Source organism: Rhinolophus sinicus, linkage group LG04 (assembly GCF_036562045.2).
Source record: "Rhinolophus sinicus isolate RSC01 linkage group LG04, ASM3656204v1, whole genome shotgun sequence".
Lineage (NCBI taxonomy): Eukaryota > Metazoa > Chordata > Mammalia > Chiroptera > Rhinolophidae > Rhinolophus > Rhinolophus sinicus.
The window spans coordinates 167,856,074-167,877,748 of record NC_133754.1 but is presented as its reverse complement, the minus strand read 5'-3'; the positions used below and the strand labels follow the sequence as shown (position 1 = coordinate 167,877,748).

At 46.5% G+C, this 21,675-nt stretch overlaps 1 protein-coding gene across 7 annotated transcripts in view; it reads left to right on the top strand.

Moving 5' to 3' along the window:
• Positions 1 to 21,675, top strand: part of EPB41L4B (erythrocyte membrane protein band 4.1 like 4B) — a 117,036-nt gene that overhangs the window by 34,715 nt on the left and 60,646 nt on the right. For 5 of the 7 annotated variants that reach the window (XM_074330804.1, XM_074330802.1, XM_074330805.1 and 2 more), the window contains exons 3-12: positions 6,388 to 6,430; positions 7,290 to 7,368; positions 9,302 to 9,346; positions 11,195 to 11,247; positions 16,003 to 16,123; positions 17,210 to 17,297; positions 17,456 to 17,544; positions 17,843 to 17,912; positions 18,011 to 18,180; positions 20,439 to 20,548. In XM_074330804.1, coding sequence (XP_074186905.1) covers positions 6,388 to 6,430; positions 7,290 to 7,368; positions 9,302 to 9,346; positions 11,195 to 11,247; positions 16,003 to 16,123; positions 17,210 to 17,297; positions 17,456 to 17,544; positions 17,843 to 17,912; positions 18,011 to 18,180; positions 20,439 to 20,548 — 868 coding nt within the window. The remainder of the gene's footprint in view (positions 1 to 6,387; positions 6,431 to 7,289; positions 7,369 to 9,301; positions 9,347 to 11,194; positions 11,248 to 16,002; positions 16,124 to 17,209; positions 17,298 to 17,455; positions 17,545 to 17,842; positions 17,913 to 18,010; positions 18,181 to 20,438; positions 20,549 to 21,675) is intronic. The other 2 variants (XM_074330803.1, XM_019734179.2) reach the window with 2 other exon arrangements.

Below are 21,675 nucleotides of genomic sequence, written 5' to 3'. Positions count from 1 at the left end.
CTGGTTCCCTTCCCGGAACACGCTTTCTCACCCCGTTTCAACTTCTGGCCATCCTTCAAGACCGTCTCAGGTGACACTCTGTCACACAGCACATCCTGAGCGCTCAAAGCGTTTTTCCTCCTCTGTGTAAACCTCTGAGGTTATTCTGCCTTCTGTGGCAGCTTGCTCGTTTGGCCGCGGGTTCATTATTTGTGCACATAAACAAAATCTTTCTGGTTAGACCCTAAGACAGGACTTCTGATTCTTGGTGACTCTCGGTGACAGGGCACATACCCGAGAACCATAGTCTTTAGCCCCAGAAGGGACCTTAGGAGCCATCTGTCCAATTGTCCATCTTCTCCAGGGCGAGCCCAGTGCCTCAGACCTTGGTGAGTCATTCAGTGAGCAGCACAGTTTGACTCAAACTCAGTTTTTACGGTCTCAGGTTTAAGTGTTCTTTTCAGTCCACTGTCCTCTGAAGCCTTGATTTTCCTCACCGGACGGTGGAGGTGGTGACATCTACTTCACAGGGAAATTGAGGGGCTCCGTGGGTTACGGGAGGAGAAGGGGATTTGTAATCTGACGTGGGTGTGGGGCTCGTCTTCCTAGCTGGGGCAGGCTGAAGGGGGGGAGCAGAAGTAATCACAGTCCCCAGAGATGACATGCTGAGGAGGTCAGCTGGAACCTGCAAGGCCACCTTACCTGTGGGAGAAACCTTAGCCGTGTAGATGAGAGCCCTTTGGGCGGGTTCTCTGCAAGGGCTTCTGGAGTATCATTGATTTCCTGAGGGCCTGGTACAGTGTGGTTGGTGGCAGGTGACTGGATATTGTGGTAGGTGTGTTTGTGTGGAGAGTGGGGGAATGGATGGGGGCCTGCAGGGGATGGTCCACATGGCCGTTGGCTTATTACTTCATAATTGAGGCTCCTGCAAGGCCTGACACCCCTACCCAGCTCCTGACAGGCAAATCAGAGGGCTGGCAGCAGCAGGGCTCTTGGCACAGCTCTCTTCGAAACCAGCTTCCATCCCAGCTTCCTTGCAAAGAGCCAGGCCTGGTTTCCATAGTGCCCTGCCCAGCCCTGAAGCAAGGTCAAAGTCTCTTGGCATCGCCTATTTTTAGCAGTTGGGGCCTCCTGTTTCCATTTCCATATCAAAACGGGAAGGCCACCTGGGAACCCTCTCTGTAGATTTCACTTTTGCTCAGCTTCTAGCTGGGGTCTGGGTTGTAATTTTACATAGCAAAGCTTTCTTCTGAGAGCCCAGGCACCAACCTGCACCCACCCAGCTGTTCTCACAGCCTGGTCTGATTGCTGCTGTAAAGCTGGCCAGAGAGCAGACCCATTTTACAAATGACGACGCTGAGGCTCAGAGGCATCGGGAACCTTGTAACAGGTAAAGTAAGGGACAGAGCCGGCGTTCAGAACCTGGTCTTGTTCCAAAGCCCAGCACTTTCTGCTGGGCCCTAGTGGTTCCATGACATGTGTTAACGTGACACATACACACACGGAAAGAGAACATTCAGTCAGTAGCCATTCAGCAAACTTTGACGTGGAGCTTACTTGGTGTCATGCTCTGTGGTGCAGAAGCGAGCTGGACACTGTCCCTTGCCTGCCACATTCTGGTGGGGGAGCCGCAATAGAGCGGGCGCAGCCCTCCACTTTGGGAGCCGGGAGGAGGACTACCTAGGAATCACTGAGGAGATGAACGAGGTATCCCAGGGGAAGGGCAAACACGGGATGGGCCCCAGAGGATGAGAGGAGCGGCAGGATTTGGGACAGGAGCCTCCCTCCCCATCTGTGGGGCAGGTGTTCTGGAGGGGAGGTGGGGCCGTTGGAAGTCCATTCCTGGCCCCCTCCCAACATGCACAGGGAGCGTTTTATGGCGATGCAGTGTATAACAAGCAATCCAGAAAAGGTGATTTTGGGCCTTACTCTCAAGACTTGTGAGATGTCTTTCCTCCGGTCCTTGCAGCATGGAATTGTGTAGATGGGTGATAAGAGTCCCAGGGCTGTGGTGAGGGTGACACAGACATGGTGACTGCTGGAAGGGCTGAGTGGATGCCAAAGGGACTATTGCATCTTCACTCTGATGGCTGCCTGGAATGTCATCACATCGGCCACTTGTGCGGACACTGCTGAGCGTCCCTACCATCTCAGATGTACCTGGAGGGAACGTACCATGTTTCCCCGAAAATAAGACCGGGTCTTATGGTAAGGTTTGCTCCAGAAGAGCATTAGGGCTTACGTTCAGGGGATGTCATCCTGAAATATCATGCTAGGGCTCATTTTCCGGTGAGGTCTTATTTTCGGGGAAGCACCGTAGGATGTGGGATATGTCACTGCTGATCGTGGGATATGTCACTCTAAGAGAAAAATGTAAAAACCCTTCCTTCCATTTAAATGGTTCATTGCAGTTTCCAAGGACACTCAGTTGATTCTTCAGACAGTGTATTAGGAGATAGCTCGGTGCACAGGTGAGGAAAGTGAGGCTCGGGGGTCCTTGCTCGTGGCCACACACCAGGGGAGTGGCAGAACAGGGACTTGAACTCTGATCTTCTGCCTCCTTCCATTTTAGTAGAAAGAAATATGAAATTGCTCAAGAAATGCCGCAGGCCTCCCAGCAGCCTGTTTCTGCATGCTGGCTGGGCGAGTGGTTTCCTGCCTGTGTGCAAACATTGGTGCTATATGTGAAGCAGTTGATAAAGGGGTCTCTGCAGTTGATTTAGACAACTCCCCAAGGAAACCTGGAGTAGCTGGTATAAATGGGTCTACAGGGCTTTGTTCTGGGTGAGGAGGAGGAGAGTTCCTCCAGGGGCAGAGAAGGCATTTCACCCAGTGTGTGGTGTAGAGACCCAGAGCGCTGGATGCTGACACTGCTGGAGTTAGAGACCTGCCTCTGCCTGGGCACTTCCTGGGCCTTCTCCACGGGGGCCCCCTTCATCTGTGCTGAGGCCTGAGAAAGTGATGGATGTGACAGTCCAAGGTGTGTTTTTTCCAACACCACTAAACAATGAATTCTGACACTGTCTACCTGGAGATAGCTTGAGATCCCACAGGTGAAGGGCTCAGTCTCACAAGACATCTGCCCCAAACCCCCCACACACTTCAGGTGCCAATTGCAAGGTTTGAGACAGTGACATTCTCTGTCCAGCCTTATGCATGACAGTTCCAGAAGTGAGGTACTGTTAGACCAGATGGGCTTTGCCAGATCATCTCACATCTTGATTTATGGAAGGGGTTTTGCCAGATGGACTTGGATGAGAAATTCAGATCAGAAACCACCTTTCTAGCACCCGTTGAGAGTGTTTGAGTTAAATGTCTGCCCTTTGAACTCAGAAATGCACCTGTCTGTTTCCAGCGACAGCTTCACTGGTCCGTTGTGAGGGCTGGAGCCGTTTGCCTTGGGCTTTGCTGACAGGCAGCCTGGCTATATTTAGCCACGATGCAGATGAACATCCAAGACAGGTCCTGCTGCTACAAGCCTCCAAACTGAGTGCAGGATGCGATTTACTAAATGCCACGTAGGGCCTTAGTGCCCGGCTATTCCTCATGAGGTGGTCTCGTGGGATAAAATACGTGTGGTCAGTGTCTGTTCAGCTCCTGCAGCTAAGAAGAAAGTTAGGTCATTTTGAACTGGTTGGATACAAGATGGGTTTTAATCACCTTTCGTTTTAGGATGGTGACTGGTGTTTCTTATCGCCTCTGATGCTGGCAAGCAAACCTGGTCTGAACGCCGTGGGGCCAAGGAGCTTTTCAAATGGAGCTGTTTTGGATTCCTTTCCCAGCTTAGCGAGCTCCAGCCTTGTCACAGGACTCCATCCTAGCACGTCCTGCTCTGGTCAGGGCGCTGTGGCTGGTTGCTGGGCACAAAGGATGGGAGCCAGTCCACAGGATAAGGGAGCTCCTTTAGCAGAGTGGCCAGAGGGAAAACCAGTCTGCTGTCCAGTAGGAGCATCCAGCTGTGATCTGTCTGAGTTAACACCGGCTGGAGACATTTGGCCAGGAAACCCTGAAATCGTTTAAGATTTTTACAGCGCTCAAGCGGCAGTTTTCAGGAGGGGTCACGGATGTTTCAAGATCCCCAAGATGATGAGGATACATTCTGGGAAGGAGAGGACGCTGGGAGACTTCACTAAATATTTAATGGGCACACTGAGCGCCTTTAAAAAACACACATTAATGCTCTGAGATTCTGTTTCATGGGTCTTGGGTTGGACCTGGGTATTTGTGAGTGTAATGCTCAGCCAGGGTTGGAAAACCACAGCAAAGGGAACAGTACAGGTTTGAGTTGGGTAGAGAGAAGACTTTGACAGTAGAGGGAGCGGAATGCTGGGCTTAACCTTGTTCTATTCAAAATGAATGTGATGAGACTTGAAACAGGAAAACAGTGGGACAAGATCCTTTAAGCTCTGAGCCTCTGGGACTAATAAGCTTAGAAGGCTGGTTGCTGGGAGAACTTTCTTTGCTTGGTAATGGTGAATTCACCTGAAAGTGAGAACAGGTTTAGTCGTAGACATTAGCATGATACTTACTTTGGCAGGAAAGTAAATATTATAGAACTTTCATCAAGTCTGTATCTCCCCTCCCAGGGACTGAGGTCCAGGGTTTTCAGCCTGGTTGAGGGCAGCAGTGAGACCTATTGGGACAAATTGATCATCAAAAACTGCCTGATAGACAAACAATGAATGAATAATGGAAGTGCCAACCCAGCCCACCCCCATGAAAGTAATATTCTCATTAAAAGTAAAAAAATTATGGAGCAAAGTAATAAAGAAAAAAGTAAACAGCATTCACAGCCCCACATCCAAAAATAACCCCTCTCAATCTTTTTGGATGTATCTTGATAGAAAATAGTCATTTTATATAAATGGGATCCTACCTGATTTTTTTCCCCCCATCTGGCATTGTGCTGTGGATCTTTTGCCAAATCAATAAATATAGGCCCACATCAGCTTTAAAGGCTGAAGAGTATTTCATTATATGGATGAGCCATTTTTTCATCTTTCTTTGTTGATGGGCATTTAGGTCGTTTCCAGTTCAAAGCCATTGACAGTGAGAGAAAGCATCGTGTATGTCTGCCTTTGAGAGACGCATCTGCTGCCGTGATCTGCTGCTCTTATGACACGGTGGCTTTGGCTTAGCCGGGGAGTGGAGATGACAGAAGCCCATGATCTCCCATTGCACTGCTCACAGCTTACTGTATTATAATTCACCTGTGACTTGCTTTGTGTTCCCTTATCCCCCTCCTCCCACATAGTCATAATGGGCTCTTGGGCCAGGGGTAGAGTACACTGTACTAATTTAGTCCTGTCCTTTCTCGCTGTTAGAAGGTGCCCAGTGTCGGTTGCCTCTGAAAGGATATTGACAGTCAGCAGAATGGCCTCTGATTCTGAATAGCTAGTGAGAAACCCACTCTTAGCTGTGTAATTCCAGCTGTGACTCTTCACAGTGAAGTCCCAGCCTGTTTGGCGTTTACGTCAAGTGATGGGAAAAGCTCCTATTTGCTTCATTAAAAAAAAAAAAAATTATATTGAGCATGTGTTTATGTCTCACGAATCTAATAAGGGCCTGCTCGGTGCCACGCTCTGTGCTTGGCACAGGAAACACAGATGCTGACGTGCACGGACGTCCCTGCCCTCCGGGGCTTGGGGGGCACACAGAGGGGCTCACAGTGCAGTGGTCCTAAACACCCTTTTCCGTGGATGTTTTAAGCTGCGGAGGCTTGTTTGCACTGTAGCATCAACAACAATGACATTATAGAGAAACTTCTATGTGAGGGGAATAGTTTTATAATTTCCTGGGATGGATAAGACTGAAGTGTTTTTTTCTGGTAAAAACTAGAGGATGTTGCATTGCCCTCATTGATCAGAGCAAAAGTTTCTCAGGCAAATCCCTGCCTGTCTTTCCATCGTCGACGTGGGTCATTTTCCCTGTCAAAAAATAGAGGGGTCATGAATTTTGGTTTAATAAGTTTAGCGTTTGGGGCGACAGAACTACAAGACCAGTGACCAGAGATTCTCAGCAGCGTGGTTTATAATCTTCCTGGATTAATAGAGACTTGGAATAATGGGAGAAGACTGATTGTAACTTGAGAAACTTAGAAGAGGCAGTTGGTGGCTCCACTGACTAGAAGGGATTTTACAGATCAATCAGTTACAGGGTTTTAAGTTCTTGGAAGCCCCTCTTTGAAAAGCTTATGGAAGCTCTGGGCTCTCTCCCCAGAAGAAAATGCACTTACGTACATGAACATAGATTCTTTTATACCACCCCAAGCAGTTTGCAGAACAGGTGATCTGGCCCCATCTATGGTTTTATGGGTAGAATTACTACAGTTTGTGGAGGAGGGTAACTCTGAGGTCTGGATACTCTTGCTGATGAAATATTCCTAAAGAAGCATTTTCTTCCTTTCAGCACTGGCTGGATCATTCCAAACCCATAAAAAAGCAGATGAAAAGTAAGTAAAGCAGAATTTAGCCTACTCATTTATTTCTTTTATCGGGCAGTAAATTCTTTTGCCAACGTTTGGAGGTGTTCTGTTTTCACTAGAACTTGGGAGCATTTTTTTTTTTTTTAATAAATTCAATTTTAAGTGGATGATTTTTAATTTCTTAAGGCTGGCCAAGTGTTAAGAGTTTAAAATTTGAACGAGAATTTTTCGTTGATGTTAGGAAACAGACTATGTTCTCATTTGAAATCAGATCCCCCCTGCCAATGAGAACTGATCAGTCTGCTGTTCAGAAACATGACTTTATACTTATGACATTCACTTCCTAATGAGTAATAAAGTAGACTCCGACAGGAGGAGAGCAGGAGGGACCTTTGACGTCGGGTCTCGCTCCGATTTTACAGGTGTCGCGACCACGTTTCTTCAGTGTTATTTACGTGTGGGTAATTTTTAAAAATTTAACACTCTAAGGTACTTTTACTGTATATTTAGGTCACAGAACACGTGACGGTTTGTGTGTCCCTTTCCTTCAGTCCACTTCGTATTTTCTACAAAGTTAGTAATCCGTTTGGAGCATCCTGGCAATCGGGGGTGAAAGTGACATGTCAGCTCTTAGTAATTTATCGAGATGGTTACGGTTTTCTTCCAGAATGAGGTTACTAGCTAAAGCATCTGTGCCAGCAACAATCCATTTGAGTTTTTCCAAACCAAGTTTGAAAACAACGTACTAGCTTTGTATGTGCTGTTGTGCCTTCCCAGTGTCGTGGTGACTGTGTTAATAGATTTTACGTGTTCTTCCTTTTTGTCCATCCTGTGATCTTCACAATTGGGGAAAAACATCTTCAACCTTCCATCTCCAAATGTTTAGTTGGACCTGCTTATGCTTTGCATTTTCGAGTTAAATATTATTCTTCAGAACCAAACAACCTTCGTGAAGAGTTTACAAGGTAGGACAAAATGCAGAACAAGACTCCCCTTCCCCCAATAGCACTTACCTTGCTTATAATTTATGGGTCTTCTACTTTGTGGGTTTGTCTCGCATTCCATTTGCTGTCTTTATATCCTGAGTTATTAGCATTTTGTCTGTGCTTCGCTCTATTTTCTGTTGAAAATCCACACTTTGCTTAATTTGACCTTTTTCTTAGTGAATCAAAATGAAAAGATTTATTTTTCGTGTCACATTTGTTTGGCTGGACTTGAGGTAATTTGGTTAGTTGTTTGATGGCACTTTATTTTTGTCTCAGATACAAAAAAGGGAAGGCAGGTATTGGAAGAGCATTTCTCAGTCCAAAATTGCCATCTTATTATTTTAAGGGACTTCACAATATTCCCTTGACTGTTATCATATCAAAGTAACAATTTCTTCTATGTTGTGCCTGCCCCTGTCTATCAGACTTTAGAAATAGTGTTGAAGCAAAAGAGACTTAAAAAACATTTAAGTGTGGAGTTTCCCTCCAGCCACTCTTTTATCAGTGAGATTCTCTACCCACCCCAGCCTGATGTCTGCAGAACCCCAATGACATTGTCTGTGTGATGGACAGTAGTGGTGACATGTAAGCTGCTGGGTGGTCCATGGTAGTGACCGCTAGCTTGGAGATGACCGCTAGCTTGGAGATGACCACTAGCTTGGAGATGTCCACCCAAGTAACACCTTAAAGACCGCTTATCACCCTCTCCTGTGCTGGAGAGGCTTATGGGGCTCTGTAGTTAGACTTTCCTATAGGAACTGGAAGCTCTGGCTGCGTCAGCACTGTGTCTTCCTTGATGGGAGTACTCAGTTCAGTGCAGGTTAAGTACCTGTCACAGGCAGGAACATTCTGGAATGTACCAGAACCTTCCGCCCCCTCCCTCCTGATTTCTGGGTCACCCACATTCTCCTATATCCCTTCCATGGAGAGTGACTGTCTCCATTGTTTTCAAAGTTCAAACAAATTAAATGATTCTAGTGTTCCCCTTTAGAGCCCTGCATGAAACACACTGCTCCTCGTTGTCGTCAAAGCCAATGATTCTTCACCAGGGTTGTGTGAATCAGAGACACCTGGGAAGCTTTTGAACAAGTCAGATTTCTGGGGATCACTCTTGTGTGTGCGATTCTGATCCCATAGGCAAGGAGTACGGTGTGGGCAGCTTTGGTTTTTATAAGCACCGTGAGTGATTCTGATGCCCACATCCCCCTGGTAAAACAAAACAAACCACTTATTTAAGCCAAAACACTTAATTTTTTTACTTAAGGGAACCCCACTTGTGTTATTTGCGTCCTTCTTCCCCATTTTCTGTTACCCCTGTAACCAGCAGCTGCAGTCCAATTCCAGAATTTGTGTGTGTGTATCTGTGTGTGTGTTCACACATGCACAATTTTTTAAAAGATAGGGTCTGCAGTTAAACTGCATCAGAAAAAAAAAAAGCCTTAAGCAGTGACTAACTACCATCAGCTGTAACCTTTTTGATACAGTCAGCTGCAACCCCTATGGACTCCTGGTGGGGCTGGCTCAGGGCCCAATCCAGGGGCTCCCCTTGCGTGTTGAAATGCACACATTGCATGGCTGTGTATGAGCGCTGTGTGCTGTGTTTGGCTCCCTTCTGGGGCACCGAGGGTGTTGTGGAGGCCGTCATTGGACTGTGCAGTGTTCCATGTTCCATCCTCCGAGTATCTTGCAAGTTCCGTACCTGCACTCACTTTCCTAGCTAGGTTCTGGGATACCTTCCTGGAGACCCAGGAGGAGATGCTTCCACCAAAGTTCTCATTTGATTTGGACTCCCTTCTTACAATGCAGAATTCCGGGCCGCGTGTGGGGTGGGGTTTGTGATGGGAAGTTGGGGATTGATCGGAAGCGGCTGGGGAAGAGTTACCCTCTGTTGACTTTTGTATATGTTTGTCAGGTACCTGTTTGTTTTACAACTCAGGCATGACATTCTTTCAGGAAAGTAAGTACGTTTTTGTTCTGACTCTTAACCCAGGATAGATCATAGTATATTTCTAAATAATTCACTGTTTTGTTTTTTGTTTTTTTTTTAACTCTCTTACCCTTTTCAAAATTCAAAAAAAAGTACACCAGGCATTGTAAAGTGAGTCTAATACTTGTATCACTGTCATCATCATCTTATTTTAAATGATTACTATATGGCTTGAAGCACTTCCAAGAGCATTTAATATCTTAAGTGATGTGTATTTGGGAATAATTCTCTCCCTGATCACATCACTGCCCCATTCATAATGGCTTTTGTTGTATTTGCAAGCAAGATACGTTATTAGTATGTATACACTTACAAGTATTTGGGCAGACAAAAAGTCTCATTCATCACCATCTGCATTTAAGTAACGTAAAGAGGTTATATTCTGATTCTGATAGAAAGGTTCAGACATCTCATCTCATTTCCTTTGCCCCTCTTAAAAGTGGTTTTTAAATACTAGGCCTTTGGCTACACAATGATTGTTGAGCACGAAGCATTGGCACTGAAGTGGTGGATTTCACATGTAATATTAATTTATTTTAAAGATAACGAGATTTAACAGTCGTACCTTTTACAGTTGTGTCATTTTTCAGCATACGTAGTGAATATTTCTCTTACACGAAAAACTAAAACGAAAAAGTATACTGAATCTAAAAAGCAATACCTGATATTGACAAGAACACATTACAATTTTGAATATAATCTGAAGGAAATTTAAAATGTGATTTCCGAATTTGCAAACTCTCCATAGAATATATGCTGCAAAAATTTTGGTGGAACGTACACGATAGAACAAGTAGATTGTACAGTGTATACATTTGCCTTATTCAACCATGCAATACAGATCTTTGACTGATGTGCATAGTATGAGTGTGTGTGTATTTTTATCTCCTCTCCCCTTTCTCCGTACTGTGCTCCTCATACAAAAGGCCTCGTAATTTTAATAATTGTCTTCAGTTTGGAAAAATATTAATGGCGACGTCTCGCATTTGTATAGTACTTTGCAGTTTACAAGGACTTCAGCCTGATACACTGTACTTCAAAGCAGAATGGTCTTTTGGTCCCAGCACTGCCTCCTACCAGCTGGATGACCTTGGGCAAGACCTTTGAACGCTCAGTTCCTCATCTCTACAGATGGGGGAGCAGTGGCAACACCCATCCTAAGGTTTTACAAACTCCATGCATTGACCAAATTGGATAATATATATGCAAAGGCTTTGAAAACTCTGAAGTGCTATACCAATGTATGTCATTATTATTTTTCTAACTAAATTTGTAATATTCAGTATAAATGGGATCCTGATTTGTAGTAGTAATACACTTCTGTGGCTATGCCTCAGATACACTTACGAGAATGCTTGAGTGTATCCAGCTGGCAATGTTAGTTATTTTGTCTGTCTGTTTATTTTTAATATTATGATCTCAATTCAAAAAAGATTTACGGCAGCTTGAAAAGACAAATGTACTATATCAAGATAAAATAAGTTTAAAAATAATAAGACAAAGGGAAGGCTTTTCATTCTATTTCCCAAACTTCCCCGTTTTTGGAAAATCCAGTAAAATTGCCTACAGGGTTGATAGAAACTCTACCTAGATTGGGTTATTTTACCATGTGATGAGAACTGACTCTGGAAATATGTAGTGTAAGTCAGCTTGTTGTTTGCATTCTTTTGTGTGGACAGCAAAAATAGAAACCACCAGGAACAAAAATCAATATCTAAATATCACTTCCTTTTGAAAAATGACTTTAATGACATTTTGTATTTGGTTATTGGTATTGAAGTTCATATATAGAATTAATTTCTTATTTTTTTTTTCAAGATTGAAATGCCCATATGAAACGGCTGTGGAATTAGCTGCTCTCTGTCTACAAGGTACATTATTCTTTAGCGATAATGAGCATTTTAATGGTATTGCTTTCATTTCAACAAATGAGTGTCTGCTGTGTACCAGGGCACCGTGCTCTACTTTGGGAGTTTAAATGAATACTGGGGGTATAAATGAATATGATATTGTCTCCCTCCTCAAGTAGCTTGCAGTCCCACGAGGACCACTTGGCAGGACCAGATACTCTCTATGTCTATACAGAGTGCAGTGTGGTTTCTCTAGGAACAGAGATCTGCAGGCCGCTTGGAAGAGGAAGGCCCATGGGGAGACGAGTAGATGAAGACAATCAAAGGAACCACGGCACAAAGTAGGAAAGTGTGTGCAGAGAGCAACCAGCAGTTGAGTGGTATCGGAGGGTGAAGTTCAAGAGGCTGGATAGGTGGGCGACCTTGGACCCCATTTAAAGCGCATGAATGTCATGTTGTCCGTAGGGGCACCTTTGAAGACTCTTCATCGGGAGGCAGGCCTGGTGAGAGGTGCCTTTCAGAAAGGCTATGATGGGGACAAGGGACTAGAGCAAGACCAAGGTGGGCTGGGGGAGTGCAGTGAGGAGGTGTTGCTGTAATAAAAACAGACCGACCAGGGCTTGGGGTCACACACACACACACACACACACACACACACACACACACACCTGCCAAAACAAAACCAAAAAACCTCCCAGCACTGGCGGTACAAGGACCTGGTCATTAGACTTAGGTCTTGAGAGGGAGTCAGGGATGACTCATAGGCTGCCACCAAGGACAGGTGACAGAACGGATAGAAGAGTGGGGCTCTGGTGGACGAGACATCTATAGGGCATCTTGATTGAGAAGTGCCAGTGGCCCCTCCAGTGGCTTCTGGAGTGCGCACCTCTGGCTCACGGAGACAGGTCAGCCCGGAAGCCCCGACGGGAGTCGTCAGCACGTAGGAGGGACTTGGATGGTACGAGGTTTCCTGCCTGACTGTCAGCGTCAACTGTTCCCGTCCGTATGATGTACTGGTGGAGTTTAGTTTAAAATGCACAAGGGACACTTGCCAAAGTTTCCTGCACTAATTAAGAGAACGCTAACGTGTAACTGCACATAAGGAATTTCATCAGCACATCAGCTGGACATATGCTGCGGATTCGTGTACAATGTGTTCATTGGCTCCCACAGAATAATGAATTAGCATGCATTCATTCACAATTACTCATTATTTTTGAACACCCTCGTAAGGTTTGGCTTCTCACTTTTGTATTTACCAATTTTTAAAAGTTGAGCTAAGTTTTTTCAAATTATAAAATCAGTACACACTTATTATAGAATATCAGTACCACCACACAACAGACAAGCGGAAGGAAGGAAGGAAGCCACCAGCCACAGACAGCCCGAGTTTCTCCCTATGAATTTTGAGTGGAGTTTTTAAGATGTAATTCTGTTCAGGGTCATATACAAATGTTTTGTATGATTTCCTACCTTGTATGTTTAGTACATGTGTTTGGTCCTGTTTATACTCCTAAAGATGGTTTTTAGGGACTTCAGGTTACTCCCATTCTATGATACTTCCGTTCCTTAGTCAGTGTTAATTCTTCTCTAGCGGGGGCTTGGCATCTAGCAAGTGCTTGGTAAGTGAAGAATGAATTGAATGAAGTTGGACAGGTACCCAAGGACTTTGGTTGAAGGGGGAGCCTGCCCATGGGGTTTAAAGGTGACGATGTTGTCACCTGTAACTGTCCGTGCCAAGTACAAGGCTAAGTGCTTCACATACCTATGTGCCGAATACAATGGCCCTTAGGGTAAGCGCCATACAGGTGTGTCATGGCTTGAGGAACTTGGAAACAGGCTGTCCACTTTGGCCAGGTACACATGTCTCCAGCTTGTCAAGTAAGCATCCACCCGGGAGTTTCTGAGTCGCCGGGAGGTCATATCATTAGGCCTGGTGGCCCAGCAGTAAGGGGGTACCATGTCAGGGGGTAGTGAATGGGATGAAAGCACCCGTATCAGACCTGGGGCTCCCAATCCAATGGAGAGGTTTACATACCAACCCTTATGTTGTCTCAGATGATGAGAGGACAGGGCACCCAGGTTACCATCTCACACCCTGTGTGATGAAGGCATCACCACACCCGCGAAGCCCAGCTCTAGGAGAGCCAGGTGTCTTGCTCCAGAGCCAGGGCAGACAAGGGTATCAGCTGTCGGTGAGCCCTTTCTGAAGAAATTGCCCGTGTGAGCTCGAACCACATAAGTGTAATGTAAGATGCAGTCATTCTGTCAGGTACAGATTAAAAAGGCTGACGACTTACACACACAGATGTCTACAGGAAGTTCTCGTTATATTGTCCCTCCAGGCCTGCTTCTCCCCCATCCCATCAGTACATGCTGTAGCCTGCTTCTCAGTTCAACCACAGCACAGCCAGCTTTCCTCAGACTGTAAAGATCACAAGAGCATCTTCATGGGTTTGAATAAAATGAAAGGTCATGTTTCTTCCCATGCTTGAGCCTTGAGGACATGTCTTGCTGCAGTTGTCCTTGAATTCATAGTACCTCCCGAGTTATGATGCAGTGGCCCTGCGTGGAAGCTGTACTCTTTGGAGAACTCCATTTATGGCAGATTTGAAATTTAATGCAGGCAAAAAGCAAAAGAAGGGAGGGGGGACAGTGGGTCAACCATTTTTTGTGTGCCCATGATCTTGTTTCATCGTCTAACAGTTCCCATTTTACGGTTAAGGCATCAGAGATCCAGAGAGGTTAAGTGACGTGCCCAGGTCCAGACAGTACACAGCAGAGTTGCGATGCAAGCCCTCCTGTGTCTGGGCTATTTCCACCACCCTCCACAGCTGGGGCCCTGGCTGCACAGTTCTCAGACCGAGTGAAGCATTGAGTTTTGCTAACAGGCTCTTGGAAGGCAGGCATGCTACCTCCTAGTGGTTCTCACTCAGGCGTAGTCCAGTCATGGTGAGGAGGGCCGCCAGCCCCCATGTCCGGTCTCAGGGAAACCTTGTTACTATCTGGCTTCTTCCTTCTGTGCTCAAAGGTGTCAGTGGACTTGTGCAGACACACTGCTAAACGCAGGGCTCCATTGTTTCGCTTTGGCCCATAGGTGCCAGGGACGAGGGGTTCATATCAAGGCGATCTCTTCCCAGACTGCCCTTCTGGTCTTGCCAGGTCCTTAGTTTCAGGGTGACCTCTTGGTTAGAAGTCAGTGGTGGCCTCCTGCCTTGGGAGCCCAGCCCGCACCTTCCCCGGGCAGAGTCTTCATTGGTGACTTTGTGCAAGGTGCCAAGTGGCTACACACGCTGACCCAGACCACCTGGTGGTCTTAGGGGTGCCGTCCACTTCAGAGTTGCAGGTGCAGGGCTGCAGTCAGGTGAGGAAACATTCACCAGGTCCTGTGTCAGACATGGTCTCGTACAGCCTTCCACCACCGCTCTGAGCTTGGTGACGTTTCCTTTGTGTGGACGGGATTTTTATCCCCTTCTGGGATGTGTCCCGAAGGGGGCAGGCCTGCTGGGTACATAGTGAGTTGCTGCTACTGGAAGGGCTCAAGCATGTGCTAGTTGGTCAATGGGTGGGACTTGTTGTGCTAAGCAGTGGTTCTCGAAGTGTGTTGCCCAGGTCAGCCGCATCAACGTACCTGAGAACTTGTTAGAAATGCAGATTCACAGGCCTTATTCCAGACCCATGGAATCAGATTCTCTGGGGGTGGGGTCCAGCGATGTGTGGTGTAATGAGCCCTCTAGGTGACCCTGATACACGCTCAGATTCGAAAACCACTGTTGTAGATCAGTGCTTTTCAAAGTAATGTGTGCACCACCCACCCGGGCACCTTAAGAAGAGGCAGATTTTGCTTCGGTAAGGCTGGGGAGGGGCCTGAGATTCTGCATTGTGAGAAGGCTCCCTGGTGCTGCTGCTGCTGCTGTCTGTGGACTCCCTTTGTGTAGCAAAGTACTAGAGGAACCTCTGGAGGATCCCTTTTCTTTGGGGGGGGTGGCGGGCGGGGGGTCTGCTTCCTGAGGGGGTCTGCAGAGGTCAGGTGGGGAGAGTGGATTTTCTCCTTGGTGTCCTGGAGGAATGGGGCCCCTTGTGTTTTCAGGCCCTCCTTTCCACGGGGGCTTGGCGAGCGCAAGGACCATGTCCATGTTTTGGGCTTTTTGCAGGAATTGCCCACATTGCTGCTCTCCCTCTCTGCGTGACCTGTTCCCTCTCCTGTTCTGCCTGAGTTGCTGCAGTTGTTCCTGCAGCCTCTCCCCCGCTCCTTCCTCATCCCCTCCTGCCTCACTCTCTCATTCTTTTCCTCTCCCTCCCAACATACTTTCCCCCTGGATTCTGCATGTACTGAATTCTTGATTGGTCCTCTCCAGCACTGCAGACCCTGGAGTGCTGCTTGGACCCACCCTTCACAAGAGCCTTGTTAAATGGATGTTTCTGGCCAGGTCCTTATTCCCTGCAATTGTCTTTTATTGCAAATTCCGGCTCTAGCGCTTCCTGAGGGGAATATAGCCAGGGCTTCCCTGGGTAGGAGAAGTAGTCGGGAGAAAGAATAATAACTAAGGTGATGGTGTTACACCCGATTGGGGGAGGGTGGGGGTGGATGATTCTTGGGGATTCTGAATGTGCCTGTGAGTATGGAGTGGGATCGAGGGTCTGCTGAAAGGAGAGCATTGTATGTGAGGGGTGCTTGTGCTTCCAAACCATGTGAAATGCCTTTGGACCTGGTTACAGCAGTTAACGAGAAGCATTCAATGTCTCCTGTTTTTCTCCCTCTTCTGAAACTTGCAGCGGAACTTGGGGAGTGTGAGCTTCCGGAACACACACCAGAGCTTGTGTCTGAGTTTCGGTTCATTCCAAATCAGACAGAAGCGATGGAATTTGATATCTTCCAGAGATGGAAAGAGTGCAGGTACCTTGATGCTCCCATCTAGCATTCTGATATGTTTGTTTTGTCACCTGTACGGGGCTGTCCGGTTCTTTTACCGACTAAATTTACAGCTCCACCTCTTCACCTCTGTCCTGTGCTTCGGTCCTGTTTTTCCCAGAGGCCCACACGACATCTCTTTGCAGAGATGTACAGTAAGAACCAGTGCAAGCTCCTGTTTTCTTTCTGAACTAGAGAGCGTGGCCCTGACTTGCTGCCGGGGTTGCCACTGCTCTCCGGTCTCCTAAAGAAAGCCAGGCGGTGCTGCCGTGACACGTTCCACACACCTAGGCCTCTGTCCATGGTCTGAACTTCTAGAGGAAACCCTTTAGCAATATGCCCTGTCGTCCCTTCCAGGGACACTCATATTTGAGACCATGTGCTGTGCAGCCTTATATTTCAGGATAGGTGGTCACCACAGCTCCATCCAGCCCTGTCATTTTTCTTTTGGCTTTTTCCTCCTTTCCCCCAAAGACACTCCAGTCTAACACCTTTATGCTGGGACTCTCTGTGCCACCTCCACTCACAGGTTTCCCAGACGTGAGCCTTCCTTCCCTCCCGGCCCATCTTCCTCAAACGATACCTGTTCGTGTCACCCTTGGACCCAGAAACTTAGCATGTTTTGCTGTCATCCCTCAGTCACTCTGCAGGGCATACGGAAATGGAAAGTGACATTCGCACATTCTTGTATCACATTGAAACAGCATAGGAATGTGTGCGTGCAGTCACCTTGCTGCACCCCTGCGCATACACACCTCTGCTCTCCTCCAGCAGGCAGGCAGCCATTGTTAGCCACCAGTGCTGTGTCCACTCAGCCTTTTTCTTTTGCATATACACACCCGTGTCTAGTCACCAAAAAATGGTTCCCTTAAGTGTCCCTATTATAAACTCTGCTCTGTCATCTTTCTATTCAATTAACGGTCTGTTCTGGAGGTCTTCCTGTGTTAATATAAATCGGTGTCCCTCGTTCCTTTAATTGCTGCATAAAATCCCTTCGTGTGGCTGTGCCCTTCAGAATTCTGTGGGTTGTATGAGTTTCGGTTTACATGTATTTCCATTGGTTTTTCGAAGGGGAAAGAGCCCTGCCCAGGCGGAACTCTCCTATCTGAATAAAGCGAAGTGGCTGGAAATGTATGGGGTAGACATGCACGTTGTCAGGGTAAGAATGGGGTGCATTTAAGTCGTTGGGTCTCGCTGCACCTGAGCAATGCGTAAACAGTGGGCACACAGCGTCATGCGGTGAGCACACTGTTTGGCATTCTGCTCTGTGCCGACCTGTTAGAACCCTCTACCGATTGTCCCTTCGTTTGTTTGTAGGGAAGAGATGGCTGTGAATATTCTCTTGGACTGACCCCGACAGGCATATTAATCTTTGAAGGAGCTAACAAAATAGGCTTATTCTTTTGGTAATTTAGTTTTGTCTAATATTAAAAAATGTCTTTTCCTGTTTTGTGGTGGAATTCTATGTGATGGATGATTCTTGAGGGATATTTGCAACACCCTGATTCATTTTAAAAAACAACACCATTTTCGTGTGTTTGTGGGTGTTTGGCAATGGCCGTGAAACTTCTTGGGTAATTACACTTGAACAAATGAATGCTTGATCTAGCAAATCTAAGCTTTAAACGTAGACAGGAAACTGCTGTCTGATGGGTGGATAGTTTTCCTGCAGATTGCACTTCTAAACTGTTTTCTCTCGACCAGGCCTAAAATTACCAAAATGGATTTTAAAAAGAGCAAATTGACACTGGTGGTCGTGGAGGATGATGACCAGGTAAGCCTTGCTCCCCGGTTTTCCTCCGTGCTGTCAGCAGCCCTTCGTCCATGTCAGGAGCACCCATTTAAGCGAGACCCCTGTGCTTCCCCGTTCAGGGACGGGAGCAGGAGCACACGTTTGTGTTCCGGCTGGACAGCGCCAGGACCTGCAAGCACCTCTGGAAATGTGCGGTCGAGCATCACGCCTTCTTCCGACTGCGGACACCCGGGAATAGCAAATCGAATCGGTCCGACTTTATCAGGCTAGGGTCTCGCTTCCGATTCAGGTAGGCTGTATTTTTACGTCACGATCGCGTGTTTCGAAGGAGGGCAGCAGTGATGTTTTGTGTGAGGGGAGCCCTGGATCTGCCTCCAGAGGCTTGAGTTGGATGTCCCATCTCTGCTTCTTTCTTAAGTTGGAGCTTTAGTCGAGTCCCTGAAGAAGTTCTTTCAGCCTCTGTTCTCATTGATGAAATGGGGATAATAATAACAACAATACAATTAGTTTGAACCAGTTGAATCCAGGAAACACTAGCCACATGTGGCTGTCGAGATCCATTAATACTAAAGAAACTTTAAAATGTAGTTTCTCGGTGTCAACTAACCACATTTCAAGTGCCCAGTGCGCACGAGGCAGGTGGCCGTCATGTCGGGCAGCTCAGACGTGGAACACAGCATCGTGGTGGGAAGCTCTGCCCACCCCACTCACTGCGCTGGAGCTTTTCATGTGCCACTCCTAATCCTCGCAGCAGTCGTAGAAGATGGGTCCTCTGACACGTATTTACAGTAGGTCTGTGAGGATGAATTGTAGGTCTGCCCCTGCCCACTGCCCAAGCCTGGGACTCCATTTACTCTGGCCACGGGGGAGCAGCTCAGGGTCCCTAAGGGGACTGATCACAAGAAGATACTTTGGAGAAAGCGGGGAGCAACTGGCAGATATGGCAGGGTTGCATATGTAATAAAGTACAAGCTGTTACCAAAAAGAAGAAGAAGAAAGGTCATCTGATTATCTTCATCTTACAGATAAGGAAACGGGGTCAGGGGGGTTGCACAGTCTGCCCAGAGTCGCAGCCATTTCCTGGTAGAGCCTAGATTCAACCCCAGGCCATCTGGGTCTTCCATTTTAACCACTACTCTGTTGTCTTTCACATGCCAATGTCAAGAAATTTGGTGACATTTAAGAGTGAGAGCAGATGTCAATGGGTGTGAGTAGTCCAGGGTAGGCTTAGTGTTTGAATCTGAAAAGACCCTGAGAAAATAGAGAAAACTGTATTCTGATAAATTTTTACTTAGGATTCTGAGGCCATGTCTCTCACCACGTGTGAGAACTCCCTGGGTGTTTGTGAAAAAGGAGGATTTCTGACCTCGTCTGAATCCATGGGTGCCCACATGTGCATGTCTGAATAAGGCCTGGGAAAGTGCATTTTATAAATGCACTCCCAAGCTTGATTTCTGAGGCACATTTACAGATCTGAGAATAGCTGTTACAAGATTTAAGACTTCACATGTTTCATAACCTCTACCCACACATGGCATGTCCTTGAACTCTGTTTAAAATGCCAAAAGATTTGCTCATTTCAAATGTATCTGCTGTGCAAGGAAATGGCTGTGCACTTGTGTTTAAAGAATTATTTTGTTTGAACGTACTTTTAAATGCTGCAAGGGAGGGAAGAAAAACAAGTCCTTTCTGAGAATTGACTCAGGATTCTGAGGAGGCTGGCGAATGTCAGAACTACAAAGGTTAGCGGAGATATCGCACTGTATGCTAATGTCTGTTCTAGTGGAAGTGAGTGCTTCCAAAGGGAAGGACAGTGGGGGTGGTTGCCAAGGCAGGCTTTTCCATCCTGAGAGGAAACTCCCCCAGGATTTGGCCCAGACCAGGCTCCCTTCTGCTCTTTGAAAAGAGGAAGAACACAGGGGAGTTTGGAGATGAAGTCGCCCCCTGGAGGCACTTCGGGCAGGTGGCAAGTGGCTCGTGGCTCCTTCTGTATGAAAAATCATGAACTGACAGTGGCTGGAATGAAGCAGTGACAGATCAGACAGCAGCACCGTGCCTCTTGGAAACTGCAGCTGGGCAGCACGTTGGTTGAAACCCAGAAAGCCTTGGTGAAAGAAGCAATGTTGCTCTTGGCATAGCAAAGACAGCCAAGGTTTAGTTAAGTGGTCATTGATAACAGCCTTTGCAAAGATTTAAATGTCTACATAATGTGTTTTATGAAAGGTTATTATATGTGCAAATCCGTGTTCTCTTCGATGTTCCAAGTACTCGAACCAGCTTGGTTTGTGCAGCCAAGTGGCTGGTACCTAAATTGCAGGTTCTGTCCTTTGATGGAAATACCTGTCCCTGTAATACAGCCCGCGTTTGGCAAAGGTGATTTTATTTCCAAATAGAAGGTGGAATTTAATGTGTGTCTTTACCAAACAAGTCATGATAAGTTGAAATTGATGTTGGAGCTTTTAGAAATAAAAGTTCACTTTTAAATAAGTATAACGGACTGATATTCTAATATTGGTGGTGACATTCAATAAAATATTTACTTTCCAGTGGGCGGACGGAATATCAAGCTACACATGGCGCCCGGTTACGGAGAACCAGCACCTTTGAGAGGAAGCCTAGTAAACGCTATCCATCCCGGAGACATTCGACATTCAAAGGTTGTGTGTTTTTCATTCTGCCTTGGTATTTTACATTGTAATTTGGTTGGTTAATCCCCAAGGAGCTTGGTGAAGCAGATTTTGAAGGAACTGTCTACTGTTCTGCTCTGTCATTCCAAAGCCTTTTATTTTTATTCATTTTAAAATGTTATTTTTAGTTATAGTTGGCATACAATGTTACATTAGTTTCAGGTGTACAACATAGCAATTCGACATTTATATACCCTACAAAGTGATCACCACAGTAAGTCTAGTAACCACCTGTCACCATACACAGTCATTACGATCTTATTGACTGTATTTTCTGTGTGATACATGACATCCCTGTGACTTAGAACTGGAAGTTTGTACTTCTTAAGCCCCTCCCCCTTTTCCACCCATCCACCCACCCCTTCCCCTCTGGCAACCATCAGTTTGTTCTCTGTATCTCTGAGTTTTCCAAAGCTTTCTTTTAAGAAACACCCCTGGGGGATTCTCTTAATGGGAATGGGGACATTTGGGCCATCTGCTGTCTTGAATCTTTCCCACTGGATGTGTTCATTTCCTTCTCCCCGTTTTCCACATTTCTTTTCTTTTGGACCAGGGACCTCAGAATATCATAGGCTAATACGTTTCTTGCCTATGGAAGATGATACTGTGTCTTGGTGGGAAAAACAGTCCCTTGTCTCTTCCCTCTTGGAATTGCAAGCGAGGACATCAGTCTCACGCTAACCAGAATTTTGACCATATACAAGCAGATTTTAAATATTGGGCTCAGGTCCCATGGATAGTTCAAACACACCCTGCCCTTGAATGTAGCCTGGTCCTAGATGCCTGCCCCTCCCCCACTCCCAGAACTCCCCAAGCCTTGTCGTGTCATTTGCTGCAGTGGCCTCACACCAGCATGAGGCTGATATCAGGTTCAGGTTCAGTCATAGAAGGAGCAAGCCAGCCTCCTTTCTGTTTAAACCCAGCCTCCAGGCCCTGTCAAGTAGCTCTCCTTTGTCCACCTGTGATTTCTCCTCCATTCAGGACACCCAGCTTAGCACTAAATTGTGGGCGCTTTTATAGCAGGGCCTCTGCCTTCTCAGCTCCCCTCGCCCCCTCCTACGTATTGTTTACTCATCGTGGCCATTCCGTATTTTTTG